The 15,770-nt window shown below is 41.9% G+C and overlaps 1 protein-coding gene and 2 pseudogenes across 1 annotated transcript in view; 1 reads left to right on the forward strand and 2 right to left on the reverse strand.

Annotated features, from left to right (window-relative positions):
• Positions 1–5,398: 5,398 nt before the first annotated feature.
• On the reverse strand, positions 5,399–6,887 carry LOC102491978 (adenylyl cyclase-associated protein 1-like; annotated as a pseudogene).
• A 4,825-nt stretch (positions 6,888–11,712) lies between these two features.
• On the reverse strand, positions 11,713–12,254 carry LOC102492397 (high affinity copper uptake protein 1 pseudogene; annotated as a pseudogene).
• A 2,086-nt stretch (positions 12,255–14,340) lies between these two features.
• Positions 14,341–15,770, forward strand: part of LOC102492805 (c-Myc-binding protein-like) — a 4,567-nt gene continuing 3,137 nt past the window's right edge. The window contains exons 1-2 of the mRNA XM_027766536.1: positions 14,341–14,421; positions 15,453–15,764. Coding sequence (XP_027622337.1) covers positions 14,341–14,421; positions 15,453–15,764 — 393 coding nt within the window. The remainder of the gene's footprint in view (positions 14,422–15,452; positions 15,765–15,770) is intronic.

The following is a 15,770-nucleotide window of genomic DNA, read 5'->3' on the forward strand; positions in this document are numbered from 1 at the left end:
ATCTGATGAATGGTGTGTTTCTTTTGAATTCTTGAAGTTCAATGCAAGTGTTCAGAAGCAAGCAGAAAGAGGTGATCTGGAATCTCTTTGCCGTTCTGTTGTGATCACACATTAGCTTTGTTTGCTGGAGGCTGAATTATCAGTAGGAAATCTTCATTTTTCCTGTCCCCTGAAATGACTAGTTTGCAGGAGCCATGAGGAATCCTCTCTGTTTTGCTTTCATTTTTAAAATTTATTTTTATTATTCTTAATTTTTTTAAACATTCAATTGCTATATATCATTTGGCTTGGAAAAAGAATTTATCCGTTTCCGCCTCAGTAGCCATTGGAGAGTCACAGCCATGACTCTGCAGTACCCCATGGCCGTGGGCCTCAACAAGAGCCACAACGTGACCAAGAACTTGAGCAGGCCGAGGCACAGCTGCTTCCACGGGCGCCTCACCAAGTGCACCAAGTTCGGGCACCTCATGATCTGGAGGTGTGGGCTTCGCCCCCTACCACTACTTGGTATTTACCCAAAGGATAGGAAAACAATCAAAAAAACATTTAGACATCCATGTTTATTGCAGCATTATTCACAATTGCTAAATGTAAGTGTCCAAAAACTGATGACTTGGTTGAAAAACTATGACACATATATACTATGAAATATTACACAGCTATACGAAACAATGAGATTCTATTGTTTGACTCAAAGTGAATAAATATAGAAGACTTAATGTTGAGTGAAGTGAGCCAGACTTTGAAAGATATGGATTATATATCTCCACTCGATTTGTACTGAGGGTTTGTACTTGATGGCAGAGGTTGAGAGATCTGAATATATGATGGTGGAGAGAATGGGGGTGGATGCTAAAGACAGTCAGAGGGGAGTTGGTAGAGTGTGGGTGGTGGAAGGTGAGTGCGGGAAGAAAAAGAAAAGGTATGTGTTGATGATAATGTGTACGGTAATGTCTTGGACTGAACTAATGTGCACTGTATTCACGCTGTCAGGATTACAGTGATTAAATGTAATAAAAAAAAGTTCATAGAAAAAACTGTGACTCCAATACATACGATACAGGACATAGAAAGACATCCTACAACATATGAATGGGAAAATGTCCAACATTCCCAGTAATCAAAGGGCAAGTCAAACTATAATGGTATAATATTATATAAAACAGTAATGACGTATAATATAAAAATAAATTATAATTGCAGTATAAATATACAAAACTTAATAGGGAGTCCTAGAGGAACTGTAATGCTACCTATATACATTATTAGTAGGGACCATGAATAGTTATCACCTTTTTTGGAAAGTAATGTGATATTATAAACACTTAAAATTCTTAGTCTTTGATTCAATACTTTTCACTTTAAAAAAGTTACTCCAGCTCTCTTTGTATGGGCCTGCTATTGTCTGTGCTTCTGTGGACTACGTTGTAGGCCAGCCTGATGCCTCCCTTATGCCTTCAGATTTCCTGTCCACCAGAATTCAAATGAAACAGGAGGCAGGAGTTTCTGGTCCGTCAGGCAGAGTCAGAAGACTGATTGATCGGTGATGGTGGGAGTGGAGCAGAGAGGATTTCCAGTCTCCTCAGTGCCTTACTGCTCTATATTATCAACTACTGAACAGATATACCCATATTGAGAATCAAACATTAGCAGATGCTTAACTCCTCAGCCACTCATGTCCTAATTAGAAAGTTTCACCTGAGAAGGCATCACACACTGGACTCTGAAAATTTTCTCTTCCCTGATACCTGCCTCCACCTGTCTCTCTAGGCAACTGGCCTCTCACAGGGATGTCTGAGGCTGAAATACTCAGACATGTTGATGAAAGAGAAAGGGAGAGAAGGGCTGTGAAAAAGGGTCAGCTCTCAACTCTGGTGCTTAGATCCATGGTGGAGTGTGTCAAAGGTGGGGCACTCAGGTTGGTGTTCCCTCACTCCCCACTACATCTGGTCCCTTGATGAGGAACAGCAAGCTGGCAGTAGGTCTACGTGAAAAGACAAGCCTCAAACTGGGAGAAAATATTTATAAATCAGGTTTCATTAAAGGACTTATATTCAGAATATATAAAAGACTCTAAGAACACAACAGTAAGAAAAGAAACAATGGAAAAATGGACACAAGGCTTGAATGAACACTCTACTAAGAAAGATATACGAATAGCAAATAAAGACATTAGAATTTATTCAACATCATCCATCAATAGGAAAGTGCAAATTAATACCACACTTATTAGAGTGACTAAAATGAAAGACTGACCATACCAGGTGCTGACAAGGATGTAGAACAACCAGAACTCTCATACATGGCTGCTGAGGATACAAATGATGAAACCATTTTGAAAAGTAGTATGGTAGTTTCTTAAAAAAAATAAATGGGTGCCAGCGGATGGCATCATGGTTATGTTGTTGTACTCCCATATAGTCTACAGCCTTTGAGTCCTGGACTAGGTGACTTAGAACTCACACCAGGTGTACATATGCGCATGTTCAAGATCCTGAGAGGAGAATGGAGAAGGGATTGTGGCATGGCCATCCCCCCAAGGATGATTTCTTGCTTTCTGTCTCTCTGGTGAGAGCACATACCCTATAGTAAAAAATCTCTTAAAAAAAAAAAATTGAACATAAGCTTACCACATAATCTGACTATCTTACTACTAGATGATTACTCAAGAAAAATAAAAGCAGGGCTGGCAGGTGGCATGGTGGCTGGGGCACTGGACTCCCACATGGTCTACCGCAGTTTGAGTCCCAGATCTGGCAGCTTTCTTTCTCTCTCTTTCTCTCTGTCTGTCTTTCTCTGCTCAAAATGGAAGAATAATCATAATAAATAAAATTTTTAAAATAAATAAAAGAATGGGACCAGCAGTTAGCGTAATGGCTATGTCGCTGGACTCCCATGTAGCCGACTGTGGTTTGAGTCCCGGACCCGATAACTTACACTCATGCCGGGTGCGTGTGCGTGCGTGCCCAAGATCCCAAGAGGAGAATGGAGGAGAAGGGATTGCAGCGTGACCATCCCCCCTGGGGGGTGGTTTCTCGCTTTCTGTCTCCCTGTCTCTCTCTGTCTTTCTGGCAAATGCACTCATCCTATAGCAAAAAATCAATCAATAAATAAATAAAAGAAAAATAAAGACATGTATCTGTACAGAGACTTATGCATTAACATATATATAACTTTTTTGAAGTAGCAAAACTGGAAACAATACCAAATGAACATCTTCTGGTAAATGAATAAAAAACCTCTGATGTATTCATACAATGGAAAGTGACTATTGATAAACAGAATGAACAGCTGATACATGCTACAACATAAGAAAAAGAATATGGACTATATGATTTCATGTGTATAAAGTCATAGCATATATAAGGTAATGTATAGTGGCAAAAAGTAGGTCATGGCTTGTGTGGGGTGAGGTGAAGGAGGAGGTTAAAGAGAGATTATAAAGAATCAAAAGGAAACTTTAGGTTAATGAATATGTTCATTATTTGGATTGTGGTGATAATTTCATGGGTATATACATATGTCAAAACATACCAGCAGTTGGCGTAATGGCTATGCTGCTGGACTTCCATGTAGTCGACTGTGGTTTGAGTCCTGGACCTGCTTAAACTCACACCGGACGTGTGTGTGTGTGTGTACGTGCCCAAGACCCGGAGAGCAGAACTGAGGACAAGGGATTGTGACGTGGCTATCCCCCCAGGGGGTGATTTCTCGCTTTATGTCTCTCTGTCTTCCTGGCAAGCACAAGTGTCCTATAGTGTCCTATAGCAAAAACCTCTTAAAAAAAAAAACAACCCAAAAACATATCTAACTGTAGGCTCTAAATATGTCGTATTTATTTTAAGTGTACCTCAATAAAGCTCTTTAAATATTTATAAAATTAAGCCAAAAACATGAAAAAAAAAGTTACTCCAGAGAAACAATCCATTATTTAAGAAGGTGTATAAAGCTATTTGTTATGGCATTATTATTGTTGTTGTTGTTATTTGTTTGGTATTAACTTTACTCTAGTTTCCGTATAGCTTTAACTACATAAAGGTTTATTTCCACAGGCCTCAGGAAATGGGTAGAAGTCACAGGACTATCTTTTCCTACCAAAAAAGTTGCATATTTTGGTGTTTGTCCTAGAGAGAAAAATTGAAATTTACATTAGCAATGCTGCGCAGGGTTCTTACTTAAATCAGGACCTAAAACCAGCCTGTAGTGCAGGTTTCACACCTCTGCCAGGTGCCTAGACAGACGCCGTAAACTGGTGAGCATGACAAGGAAAAGGAGGCAATGAAGATGGATGGTAGGCACCAGCAGGGAAGGAGGAAGAATGCCAGAGCCCTTGGAATGCTGTGCTGTTTTTTCCCTTTTTAAAAAGTTACCTCTGGGACCAGTAGTTAGCATAATGGCTATGCCACTGGACTCTTATGTAGTTGACCATGGTTTGAGTCCCAGATCCGGTGGCTTAAACTCACACTGGGTGCATGTGCGTGTGTGCCCAGGATCCTGAGAGGAGAATGGAGGAGAAGGGATTGTGGCGTGGCCATTCCCCCTAGGGAGTGATTTCTCACTGTCTCTCTGTCTCTCTCTGTCTTTGTGGTGAGCGTACACGCCCTATAGCAAAAACCTCTAAAAAAAAAAAAAAGTTATCTCTGTAGTAAAGTGCTGGGCAGGGATCCCAGAGAAAGAAAGGGTCTGAGATGCCTTTAATGGTCCTGGATGAGGGGCTCTGCTTCAGTAGCTGGTATCGGAGAACCTAAGGTCTCAAGGAGGCAGACCAATGCCTTTAATGGTCCTGGATGGGGGGGCTCTGCTACAGCAGCTGGTATCAGAGAACCTAAGGTCTCAAGGAGGCAGACTCAGGATGGAATGCAGAATAAAAGGAAAACTCACAGGAAACAAGTTTGCCTGGAATGCTGGGTGGCCAAGCCTCAGCCTTTGGTCCAGTGTAAGCCTTGCCTCCCTTGCCAACAGTGAAGAATTAGTTTGGTTAGAAGAATCATCTAGAATCACACCAGCTTCTGCTATCTTTATGATCATCGTTAGAAAATATGAATTAATGTGAATGTTTGCTCTGTTAACTCTTGGGACTCTTTTATTCTCCCCAAAGGATTGCTTGTTGATGGAATGACCCTCAAAAGCTGCATGCACCTGGCCTGCAGTTCCTTAAAAATGGACCGGTGTAGTTGAGCTGATACGAAAAAGCTGCACCTTCCTGCAAAAAATCAACTGACCTGCTATCCCACCCCAGATCTCAGCCTGAGGAGTATTTCAGTGAAGGGAGGTAGCTGTGCTCACAGCAGAGAAGTCATTCAAGAGCAGAAAGGTGGAGGAAATCTAGAAAAGAACTGTCTTGATACAGATTTATCCCATGGTGTAAGGGAGGGCAAAGAACCCAATGGCACTTTGCTTATCCTGCAATTTCTGTCACTGTGGTGACCACCTTCTGCCTGTTCCATAGGGTCTTGAACTGCTCAGGAACTGGGAACACAGAAGTCGCTGCCCTCTGTGGGAATGAGGATGTTCATCTCAGAAGGTTTGGCGCTGACCGTCTCACAGTCCAGGGAGTTCTTGCTCACGTAAGCATGGCAGCCATCTGTTTGCTGATGGAAATAGTTGGCACTTTACCCATTACCTGGACTTTGCATCCCTACTATTGATTACCTCCACAACGCCCACAACGTCATCAAATACCAGACCAAGCTTCTTACAGTTATCTGCTGTAATAGTTAATTTTGCCCTTGATTTGCAGTGTCCTATTGACACATTTGTATATGTAAGCCACTTGTTTCAGCCCTGTGTCATCAATCGCCAGGTTGGAAACGTTCTCCTGATTTTCCACTCTCCACTTCTTGCCCTCCAGTTCAAGAACAGCTGGTTCCTTCTTTGAGGCTGGTTTGGAGGACCGGCTGGTTTGGGGTTTAGGTGCGGAGAATGGTTTAGGGCCACTGTGTACCGGACCACTCTGAGCCTTCAGAGCAGGGTTCTTGTGAGTCTTCACGCCATTGGATACCTGTTTCAGGGCATGTGTGATGCTCTCCCCCTGAATGATCTGGGCAAACAGTGCTGAGCGGGAAGTAGAGTCATTGGAGCCTGAACTGGTGGGGATAGTGGGGGAGGTAGGCCTGGTGGAGGGGGAGGAGGACCAGATCCAGCAGAAGGGTCCAGACAGCAATCAGCTCAGTTCTTTTGCCACAGGCCCCATTTTGCTCCAGGCGAGCCTGGTAGTATGGAACTCCTTAATGTAAGCCCACAGCTCTGTCTTAGACTCAAGTAATCTTTGACCCAGTCCACATGCTTCTTATCCACATCTTTGAAGTCCTCTTTGAGAACTCAGTTCGTGTAAAACATGGCTGCATCAGTCATTTCTTTCACATAGGGGTCAAGCTTGGGAGCCATAGTCACCCAAACCAGGGCCTGGCTGCTTTCGCTGACAGCTGACAGGTGATTGAACAACTTGCTGCCTCCGTTCTTCTCCTGGAAGGTTATCACTTCTTGGATCTACTCTGAGATAGGAAGTCAACAAATCGGAAAGCTTATTGCCTGCTGGCTGCTAGCACTGAGAGGCTATAACCAAGAGAGCTCGCTCCAACTTCAGACCCGTGTGGACCATCTCTGTGTGTTTCTGCATGTTTCCCCAATTTATTTACTGATCTTCAAGTACTCTGCCACAGGACCAGCAAGCAGCGAGTCAAACACTCGCACATACGGAGCTGCTCCCGTTTTCAAAGAGCTGTCTCCATAGCCTCGGTGCACATCAGAGGTATGGGATACTGCTTCCGGTGGTCCACTGCCCTCTCCAATCTTTCTACCAGGTTTTGTATGTCAGCTATAAGGTACCAGCTTGGGACTGCGATGAGCTGCTCTCCACTTCTGGCCAGAACCTTTGTTATTATTATTTACAAACAACAGAAATTTACTGCTGAAGGTTTAGAGGCTAGAAATCCTAGATCAGGTTCCAGCATGGTTGGGTTCTGGTGAGGTCCCTCTTTTTTTTTTTTTTTTTTGTCACAGTGCACGTGTCTTTCTCGTCAGAGAAAGACAGAGACAAGGAGAGTAAGAAATCATCCCCCCAAGGAGGAAGGCCATGCTGCAATTCCTTCTCCTCTATGGATTTTGGGCATGCACATACATGTGTGATTTTCAAGGCACCAGTTCCAGGATTTGGATCATGGTCGACCATGTAGGAGTCCAGCACCTTAACCACTATGCCATCTGCTGGCCCAAGGACTCTTTTTCAGGTTGTAGACTGGTGACCTCTCATTGTATCCTCACATGGCAGAAAGAAAAGAGCTATTTCTCTAGCTTCTCATAAAGGCACTAATCTCATCACAGAGATTCTGTCTAAATCTCTCCCAAAGGGCCCACTTTCTAATACATTTGTACTAGGGATTAGGGTTTCAGCGCATGAATTTTGAGGATATACATCTGCACTTCATTATAACATTACTGCAATATTTATACTTATGAAAAAATGTGGTATAACTTAAATATTCAATAATAAAGACAACGATTTAAGTAAATTATACAAGATTTATGAAGTTATGTAGCTATGGCAAGAGAGGTTTCAGATACACTATTTAAAAGATAATAAAATGAGAATTGGGGTGCAGTTGTTCACTCTCCAGAAGAGATCCCACAGAGAATCTGGCAGCTGATAGATGAGGAGATTGCCCCAGAGGAGAGAGGCACAGACGTGAAGGACTCATGGTCCACGTTCCAGTGAGCCGATGGACCACCCCAGGCAGAACAGCCTCCAATGGCTGCAATCCCATCTCCTCTGTTCTTCCCTTGGGATCTTGGGCACTCATGCACACATAGCTGGCATGAGTTTCAAGCCACTGAGTGTGGGACTCAAGCTGTGATCAGCCACACAGGAGTCCAATGCTTTACGCACCATGCCACCTGCTAGCCCCCTATTCATTTTTTTTAAAGGACAAAAAAACTGTTGGCTTCATTGTAGCACAACAGCTAAGTGGTGTGCATAGGAAAGCCAGATCCTACATGGCCAACCATAATTGAAATCCCAGACACACGGCTTGAGAACACCTGGACACACGTGCCCCAGTGCCCCACATCCTAACAGGATGGAGAAATAGAGAAGGGCCTGTGATGTGACCACACCCCACTGGGGAGGCACTTTCTCTCTCTCTGTCTCCCTATCAAGTCACACACCCTCTAGCAAGAAAAAAGGACAAAGAATTAGGAAAAAAGTATATCATGAGTTCATACTTACTTTTTCAATACAAATTATATATCTCATGGCTTTAATTTTTTATATTATCTACTTCCTCTTATATCAAATAGCTTGATTCCTAATGAAATTAATATAAATGTTTCATATATAGATAAATACTGTGTGTGTGCACACACACGAGTGTGTATAGTGGTGGTTTAATAACGTGTCAACATGACTTAACAGAACTACATTTTTCAGAATTCCTTTCTGGTTAGAGCTGGACACAAATTTGTGGGATATTCTAATGGCAGCATTAAAGAATCTGCCATGTTTGTTCTCTGAGCGCCAAGGCAGGACAGCCCGTGGAACTCAAGAGCAGTGTGGGCTCGTGGGTGGGTGTGGGCCACAGCTGGGTGCAGGGGGGCTCCTGTGGGGTCTCTTCCTGCAGCTTCCCCAAATCCTGGCCCAGGTGTGAGGAGACAGGGTGGGGTGAAGACAGTCCCTACTCTGCCTCATTTTACGTGCATTTTTTACTTTGTGGTCACAGCCCTGTGACATAAGGCTCAGTGCCAGGCAGACATAAAGACCAAATAGACTGTTTTGCCTACTCCCGTGGCTGTGTAAGGTCAACTCTCTGCTTCTCCGATTGCTGGTACATAACTGTATACGTCAGGCAGATGTATACATACATGCATATGTGTATATATTTCCTACTATGCATATGAAACAATTTAAAAAGAAAAATACTACCATTATTACTATCAATATCAGTTTAGTTTATGATTGCTTCGTGGTCCTTTTTGTCTCCAATGTTACATACTGGGTAAAACATCCTTCCTGCATGATCTGAATTGCCACTTTTCTCTTACACTATGCTTTCATATTTCTTTGAGTCTTGTCTGAACTTCATAATGTGCAGTCTATTGATCGTTCTGTTTAGGTGTCAATACCACATGATTTCAACCATTATAATTGTTTTTTTTTTTTTTTAGTCTAATGATTCTTTATTAAGAAAAAAGGTTTTGGCCACTTGTGATCCATTATAATTAAGCCTCTGAGAGTGACAAAGATGATCATGTGGAGGAAGAGGGGTTGGTTGACATAGTCATGGATGTAAGGGACTGTGGAAAAATCTGGCCATCAGCAAACCACACTCTAAGTTTCTCCAAAGAGCAAGCTGGGCTTTTGCCCTTGTGACCCATGACTGACTGATTTACACTGTAGATCAAAGGTCTCTCTCAATCTTCAAACTGTGGATATTTCCAAGAGACCACAGTTTAAAGTATTTAAAATATTTTAAAATCCTTTAAAATAAGGATTAGTGGGGCCAGCTGTGGCATGGTGGTTAAAGGCACTGGACTCCCATTTGGCTGATCACAGTTCAAGTCCTGGACCTGACAGCTTGCTTTCTCACTTTTCCTCTCTCTCTCTGTCCCTCTCTAGTCAAATTTAAATAAATAAATAAAGTTAAATAAAATAATTCTTTAAAAATAAAATAAGGATTAGTAATCTCATAACCGCTGATAAAGGCACTTTGGCTACAACCCTTCGCACATGTGTGCCTGGGTGCACGTGTACACAGGTAGAGCTGAGTAAATGTTTGCAGAATGAGTAAGCATTGACCAACAGCACTTCCTGTATGAGTTACGCCCAGGTGTGCCAGCTATCAATTAGCACCTTGAATTCTTGTGCCTAGTACCACGTAGCCCACCACCAGATAATACTTCTTTAGTTTAAAGTAGAGATTCTCTTGAGCCAGCAGGTGGCATGGTGATTAAGGGTGCTGGACACATGCCCGACCGTGGTTCGAGTCCTGGACCTGGTGCTTGTTTTCTCACTTTCTCTCTCTCTCTCTGTCCCTCTCTGGTCAAATCAAAATAAGTAAATAAGTAAATAAAGTAAAATAATCTTGAAAAAAATAAATAGAGATTCTCAGGACCAGCAGATGGTGTAATGATTACGTTGCTGGACTCCCATGCAATTGACTGTGGTTCAAGTCCCAGACCTGGTGGCTTAAAATTCATGTGAGGTGCATGTGTGTGCATGCCCAAAATCTGGAGATGCGAATGGAGGAGAAGGAATTGCAGCATGACCATCCCCCCGGGGACTGATTTCTTGCATCCTGTCTCTTTGTCTCTCTCTGTGGCGAGCACACATGCCCTATGGCAAAGACTTCTCTAAAATAAATAAATAAATAAATAAATAAATAAACAAAATAGAGATTCTCAAAGTGTATGATCCTCTGACCATCAGCAGAAGTATTGGGTAGGAACTTAGAGATGCCAATTTAGGGTCTCTAGGAATGAGACCCAGCAACTAGTGTTTTAGCAAACCCTGTAGGTGATTCTGATGCATGCTAAAGTTTGAAAAATCACTGGATTATAAACAGACACACAAAAACAGAAAGGTAAAAAAAAATCCCAACTCTTGTTTCATCAGCTGGAACAAACCAAGGTACCAAGGCAAAGCAAAATGCCAGTGGTTTTATTTTTATTTTTATTTTAGAGAGGTTTTCGCTGTAGGGCATGTGCATTTGCCCAGAAAGACAGAGAGAGAGAGAGAGAGAGAGAGAGAAAACAAGAAACCACCCCCCAGAGAGAATGGCCACACTGTAATCCCTTTTCCTCAATTTTACTCTTGGGATCTTGGGGATGTGCCTGGCATGAGTGTAAGCCACCGGATCCAGGTCTTAAGCTGTGGTCAGCTACATGGGAGTCCAGTGATGTAGCCACTATGCCATCTGCTGGTCCCGCCAGTGGAAAAAAATCTATTTCTCTTTTTTCAAATTGATGATCTTTTGTTGTTGTTGTTGATTGGCAAGTTTATTCTAATCAAAATATTAAGTGGGAACACAAGCTGATGAGTAATGAATGTATAATCTGAGAGCTCAAGGCCTATATTGAGCCTCAAGCCACCACTCTGCAGTTATAAAGATTCTGATGTAACACATCATACCTGAAGAAACACACTATGTATTTCCCACTCTTTGAGTTCAAGAACTGAAACTTTTCTTCTGAAGTGAACTTTGACTTCTAGATTTAGTTGGGCAAGAATTTCTCTTAGCAGTCATCAATCCTCGCTGAAGTTAATTTATAAGTAATAATTAATAATTTCTATTATTGACCAAGAAAAAAGAAATGAAAAACACCAAATTCACATATTTTCTATAAAAAAAAGACCAGAAAAATTTAAAAGACAATAGATAATCTAGTCATTGAACAGAAAGCTACCTGGATTAGACAAGAACGTATAATGATCTTGGATGATGAAGAAGACATCTCATTGGTGACTCCTCTTCAAGAGAAATAGGAATCTCAGCTTATCAGGAAAAAATAGTTTGGGAGGTTTTCTCTTTAGTTCAGAAACTAAACTAAATCTCTGTTGAGCAGTGGTGTGTGTGTGTGTGTGTGTGTGTGTGTGCGTGAGTGTGTATGTGCATGTATAAAAAAATTGGAGGAAGAAAGGATGATTGGAGTTGGAACCATGTCTTGCAGCTGCTAATTGCTTCCCCTTGCAATTGGTAAAGCCACACCATGGAGTCTCTGTTAATGGCAGCGCTCTGTGAGGTCTGCTATCACTGCCTTCTTCCAACTGAGAAGGAGGCAACCAGTACAGTCCGGGGCTGTGTCACAATGCAGAGGTCCCCGCTGTGGGTCATGGAGGTGAGCATGAAGAAGTAACTGATGATCACCCGGATGACACGCAGCCCTGTCTGCAGGAGGTGTGGGAAGGTCAGCCTCTATGGCCCGACAGTGGTGTGTATCTCCCTAGGATGGTTCCGTTTGGTCCTGGGACAGGCATGGAACTGTAGTGAACACCGAATTGTTGCTTTCGCGGCAGGCTTTCCCCAGCTACCTTGAGCCCTTTATAGAATATTGCTACTGAAAACACTGCCACAAAAGCTCCAGGCATTTCTCCAGCTGTATTCATCCCTAAACCGGAAAATAATAGTTCTGCATTCTTAAAGTCAAAGTAGAAGGTCATAAATCATTATCATCATGTCTCCTCTCCCATGAGAATGTGAGGCTGTGGTGGCCAGGTGATGGTGAGAAGGCTGCTGGATCGTGTTGTTGGCTATAGATCTCATTCTGTATGATCAGAACGATCCATTTTCCCAGGAACAGTTAAGAGTCAGCAGAAGAGTCTCTCCCAGATTGAGCCCCGGCATACACGCCGCCTTTTCAGAGCCTTAGTTCATCAACCACTTGTGATTCCTCAGAAGCCCCCTCCACTTCTGCCTGGCTCCACATGAATCACTTCAGCTTTTTAACATGTTTAAACATTTAATAGGGCCACTGTTCTCTTAAATTATTTTTCAGATTTTTCCCCTGGCATTTATTGTTCATTTTTCCTATGGAATTTAGAATCCGTTTATTTTTTTAAATACTGTTAATATTTTTGGGACCAGCATGTGATATGGTGGTTAAGGCACTGGACACTCTCACATGGCCAGCCACGATTCGAATCACGAACCTGGTGACTTGCTTTCTCACTTTCTCTCCTTCTCTCTCTCTCTCTCTTTCTCTCTGGTCAAATTAAAAATAGATGAATGAGAGGAACCAACAGTTGGTGTAATGGCTATGTCACTGGATTCCCATTTAGTCGACCATGGTTTGAGTCCTGGACCCGGTGGCTTAAACTCAAGCTGGGCATGTGTACGTGCGTGCCCAAGATCCTGAGGGAAGATTGGAGGAGAAGGGATTGCCATCCCCCCTGGGGAGTGATTTCTTGTTTTCTATCTCTCTGTCTCTCTCTGTCTTTCTGGCAAGCACATGCGCCCTACAGCAAAACTTCTCCCCCTTCAAAAATAAAATAAATAAATTAAATTAAATTAAATAATTATTTAAAAAATACTGTTAATATTTTTATTGGTTATATAGTTTTGATCAGTTATCTTTTTTTTTTTTTTTTAAAAAATTATTTAACACATTACAAAAGATTGAATTTTACCAAACTTCAGGAAAAAAGTTCCAGTCTCTGGACTTAATGAGTGGGAAATACATATAATTGTGGTTATATTTCCTTATGCTTTCTTAATTATTTGTAAATTCTTCCATTCTTGCTTACATGTGTCCACAAACTGTATATTCCTTCAGAGAACCAGCTCTTTGATTTGCATATCGAATACATTGTTTCATATTTTTAAATTTATCCATTTTTGCCTTTGATTTTTATAATTTATTTTCTTTGTTCTCCTTAGGAAAAAATAGAAGAAAAGGTGTGCATGATAAATGTTTTCATTAATTAAAAGGTATTTTTCTTTCACTCATTCTCTGAATAATTAAAAAAATTTTTTTTTCCAGGTTTTTGCTATAGGGTGCATGAGCCTGTCAGGGAGAGAGACAGAGAGAAGTGAGAGGGAAAGTGAGAAATCACTCCCCAGGGGGGATTGCCATGCCGCAATCCCTTCTCCTCCATTCTCCTCTAAGGATTTTAGGTATGCACCCACACATGCCTGGTGTGATTTTCAAGCTGTTGACATTTGAACCACAGGCGGCCCATGTGGCACCTTAATTACCACACCACTTGCTGGCCCCTCGCTGAAGCATTTTTAATGTCCACTATGTTTTAAGTAGGTGCTAATCAACAGGAAAACAAAAATATTCTTTTTTTTTTTTTGGTAAGGAATAGAAATCATTTCAGCATATAAATATAATCAGGGTCCCAAGAATGCTTTTCTGGAACATTCCAAAGCTGAATTGGCAGGCTCTAGCTTTCCTCTGGCTCTGTCATGATCTGCTGGATGTTGTTCCTAGTTGTGGTCTCCCTATCCTTAATGGAGTAACGGAATTCTTAGAACTGGAGCTGATAATGTACTCGCCTTGTCCTGAGACTCCTTAGTCACACCTCTCTCAACATTTGTTTCTTCAGACCAGGGAGGGGAAGTCAGTCCCTTCTGGGAAGATTCTAAGGAACAAGCCTTAGAATCAACAAGTCAAGTCATGCTCTAGCTGCCAAGAAAAGATAATTAGTACTGGTAATAGCAACATCTCAGCCAGGTGGCACTCTCTGGCTTCTACGCAAGCATCATGCCATTTTAGTCTAAACTGTCTTAAACAATTCAGCCAGTTTTCTCAAGTAGAGTAAATGAACGTCTACCAGAAATTAAAGTTCCTACTTGAACAGTTGATAAGGCACTAAAAGATGTTTATTTTATCTCCGAATTTCTTAATATGGGTGCTTCTTGTTTGAGGCGTAACAGTGGGCCCTGCCGAGGAGTTTTAACTCAGAGTCACGGCTCTCTAATGTCAGAGGTTCGAAGTCATCCAGAGGCTGATCCAAGGAAGAGTAAGGGAATTGCCTAAGGACACAGAGATTTAGAAGAGGGTGATTCTAGTTCCACATTTCCCAGCCCCAGCTCTTTCTGGAATAACTCATGTCTCTCATCTGTAAAATCAGGGCAATAATAGCATTGCTAAATACTATTATTGTAAGTATTAATGGAGATAGCATATATGATTAGCTTAGTAGAGTTGCTGGTATATAACAGTCTGTAAGTGTAGACTTAACATTTTTTAAACTTTTTTTTTAGATAGATGTTTGCTATCGGGCACATGCGCTCACCAGACAGAGAGACAGAGAGACAGAAAGCAAGAAATCACTCCCCCGGGAGGGATGCCCGCCGCAATCCCTTCTCTTCCATTCTCCTCTTCAGATTTTAGGCACGCATGCACAAGCACTCAGTGTGAGTTTTAAGCTGCTGGGTCTGAGAGTCAAACCACTGCTGATTATGTGGGAGTCCAACAGCGTAACCATTATGCCATTTGCTGGTCTCTGAAAAATTTTAAAACTTTTAACCTTGAATCTTCAACACACCAGTAGTCATGGTGTCCTCGTATTCTTAGAATTAGATGATAAAATGACCAGCAGATGGCATGATGGTTATGTCACTAAACCTCTATGTAGTCAACCATGGTTCAAATCCCAAACCCAATGGCTTAAAACTCATGCCAGGCACATGTGTATGTGCCCCAAATCCTGAGAGAAGAAGAGAGGAGAATAGACGAGAAGGGATTGCAGCATGGTCATTCCTCTTGGGAGATGATTTCTTGCTTTCTGTCTCTGTCTTTCCAGTGAGTGCACATGCACTACAGCAAAAATTTCTTTCAAAAAAAAAAAATTGACGGTAAAGAAAGTAGTGGTAAAGAAAGTAGAAAAGTCTACGTTTACAGAATTTTTAAAACTTTTGTCTGATCACATCAATGAGCTAGTTCCCGTATTTCCAACAAATAAATAAATAAATAAAATGAGGTAGCCATCTGACTACCATTAGAACTGTACGAAGGGCCTGGCCAGCCATGCTCTAGGGCGCCAGCGACGCCGCTGCCGCTGTCACTATGGCCCATTAAAAGCTGCCGACTCGAAGCACGAGCAGTTGCGGAGGTACTTGGAGAAGTCAGGGGTGCTGGACACGCTGACCAAGGTGTTGGTAGCCTTGTATGAAGAACCAGAGAAACCTAATAGCGCTTTGGATTTTTTAAAGCATCACTTAGGAGCTGCTACCCCAGAAAATCCAGAAATAGAGCTGCTTCGCCTAGAATTGGCAGAAATGAAAGAGAAATATGAAGCCATGGTAGAAGAAAATAAAAAACTGAAAGCAAAG

The sequence above is a fragment of the Tupaia chinensis genome, unplaced genomic scaffold (genome assembly GCF_000334495.1).
Source record: "Tupaia chinensis unplaced genomic scaffold, TupChi_1.0 Scaffold143584_1, whole genome shotgun sequence".
Taxonomy (NCBI): domain Eukaryota; kingdom Metazoa; phylum Chordata; class Mammalia; order Scandentia; family Tupaiidae; genus Tupaia; species Tupaia belangeri.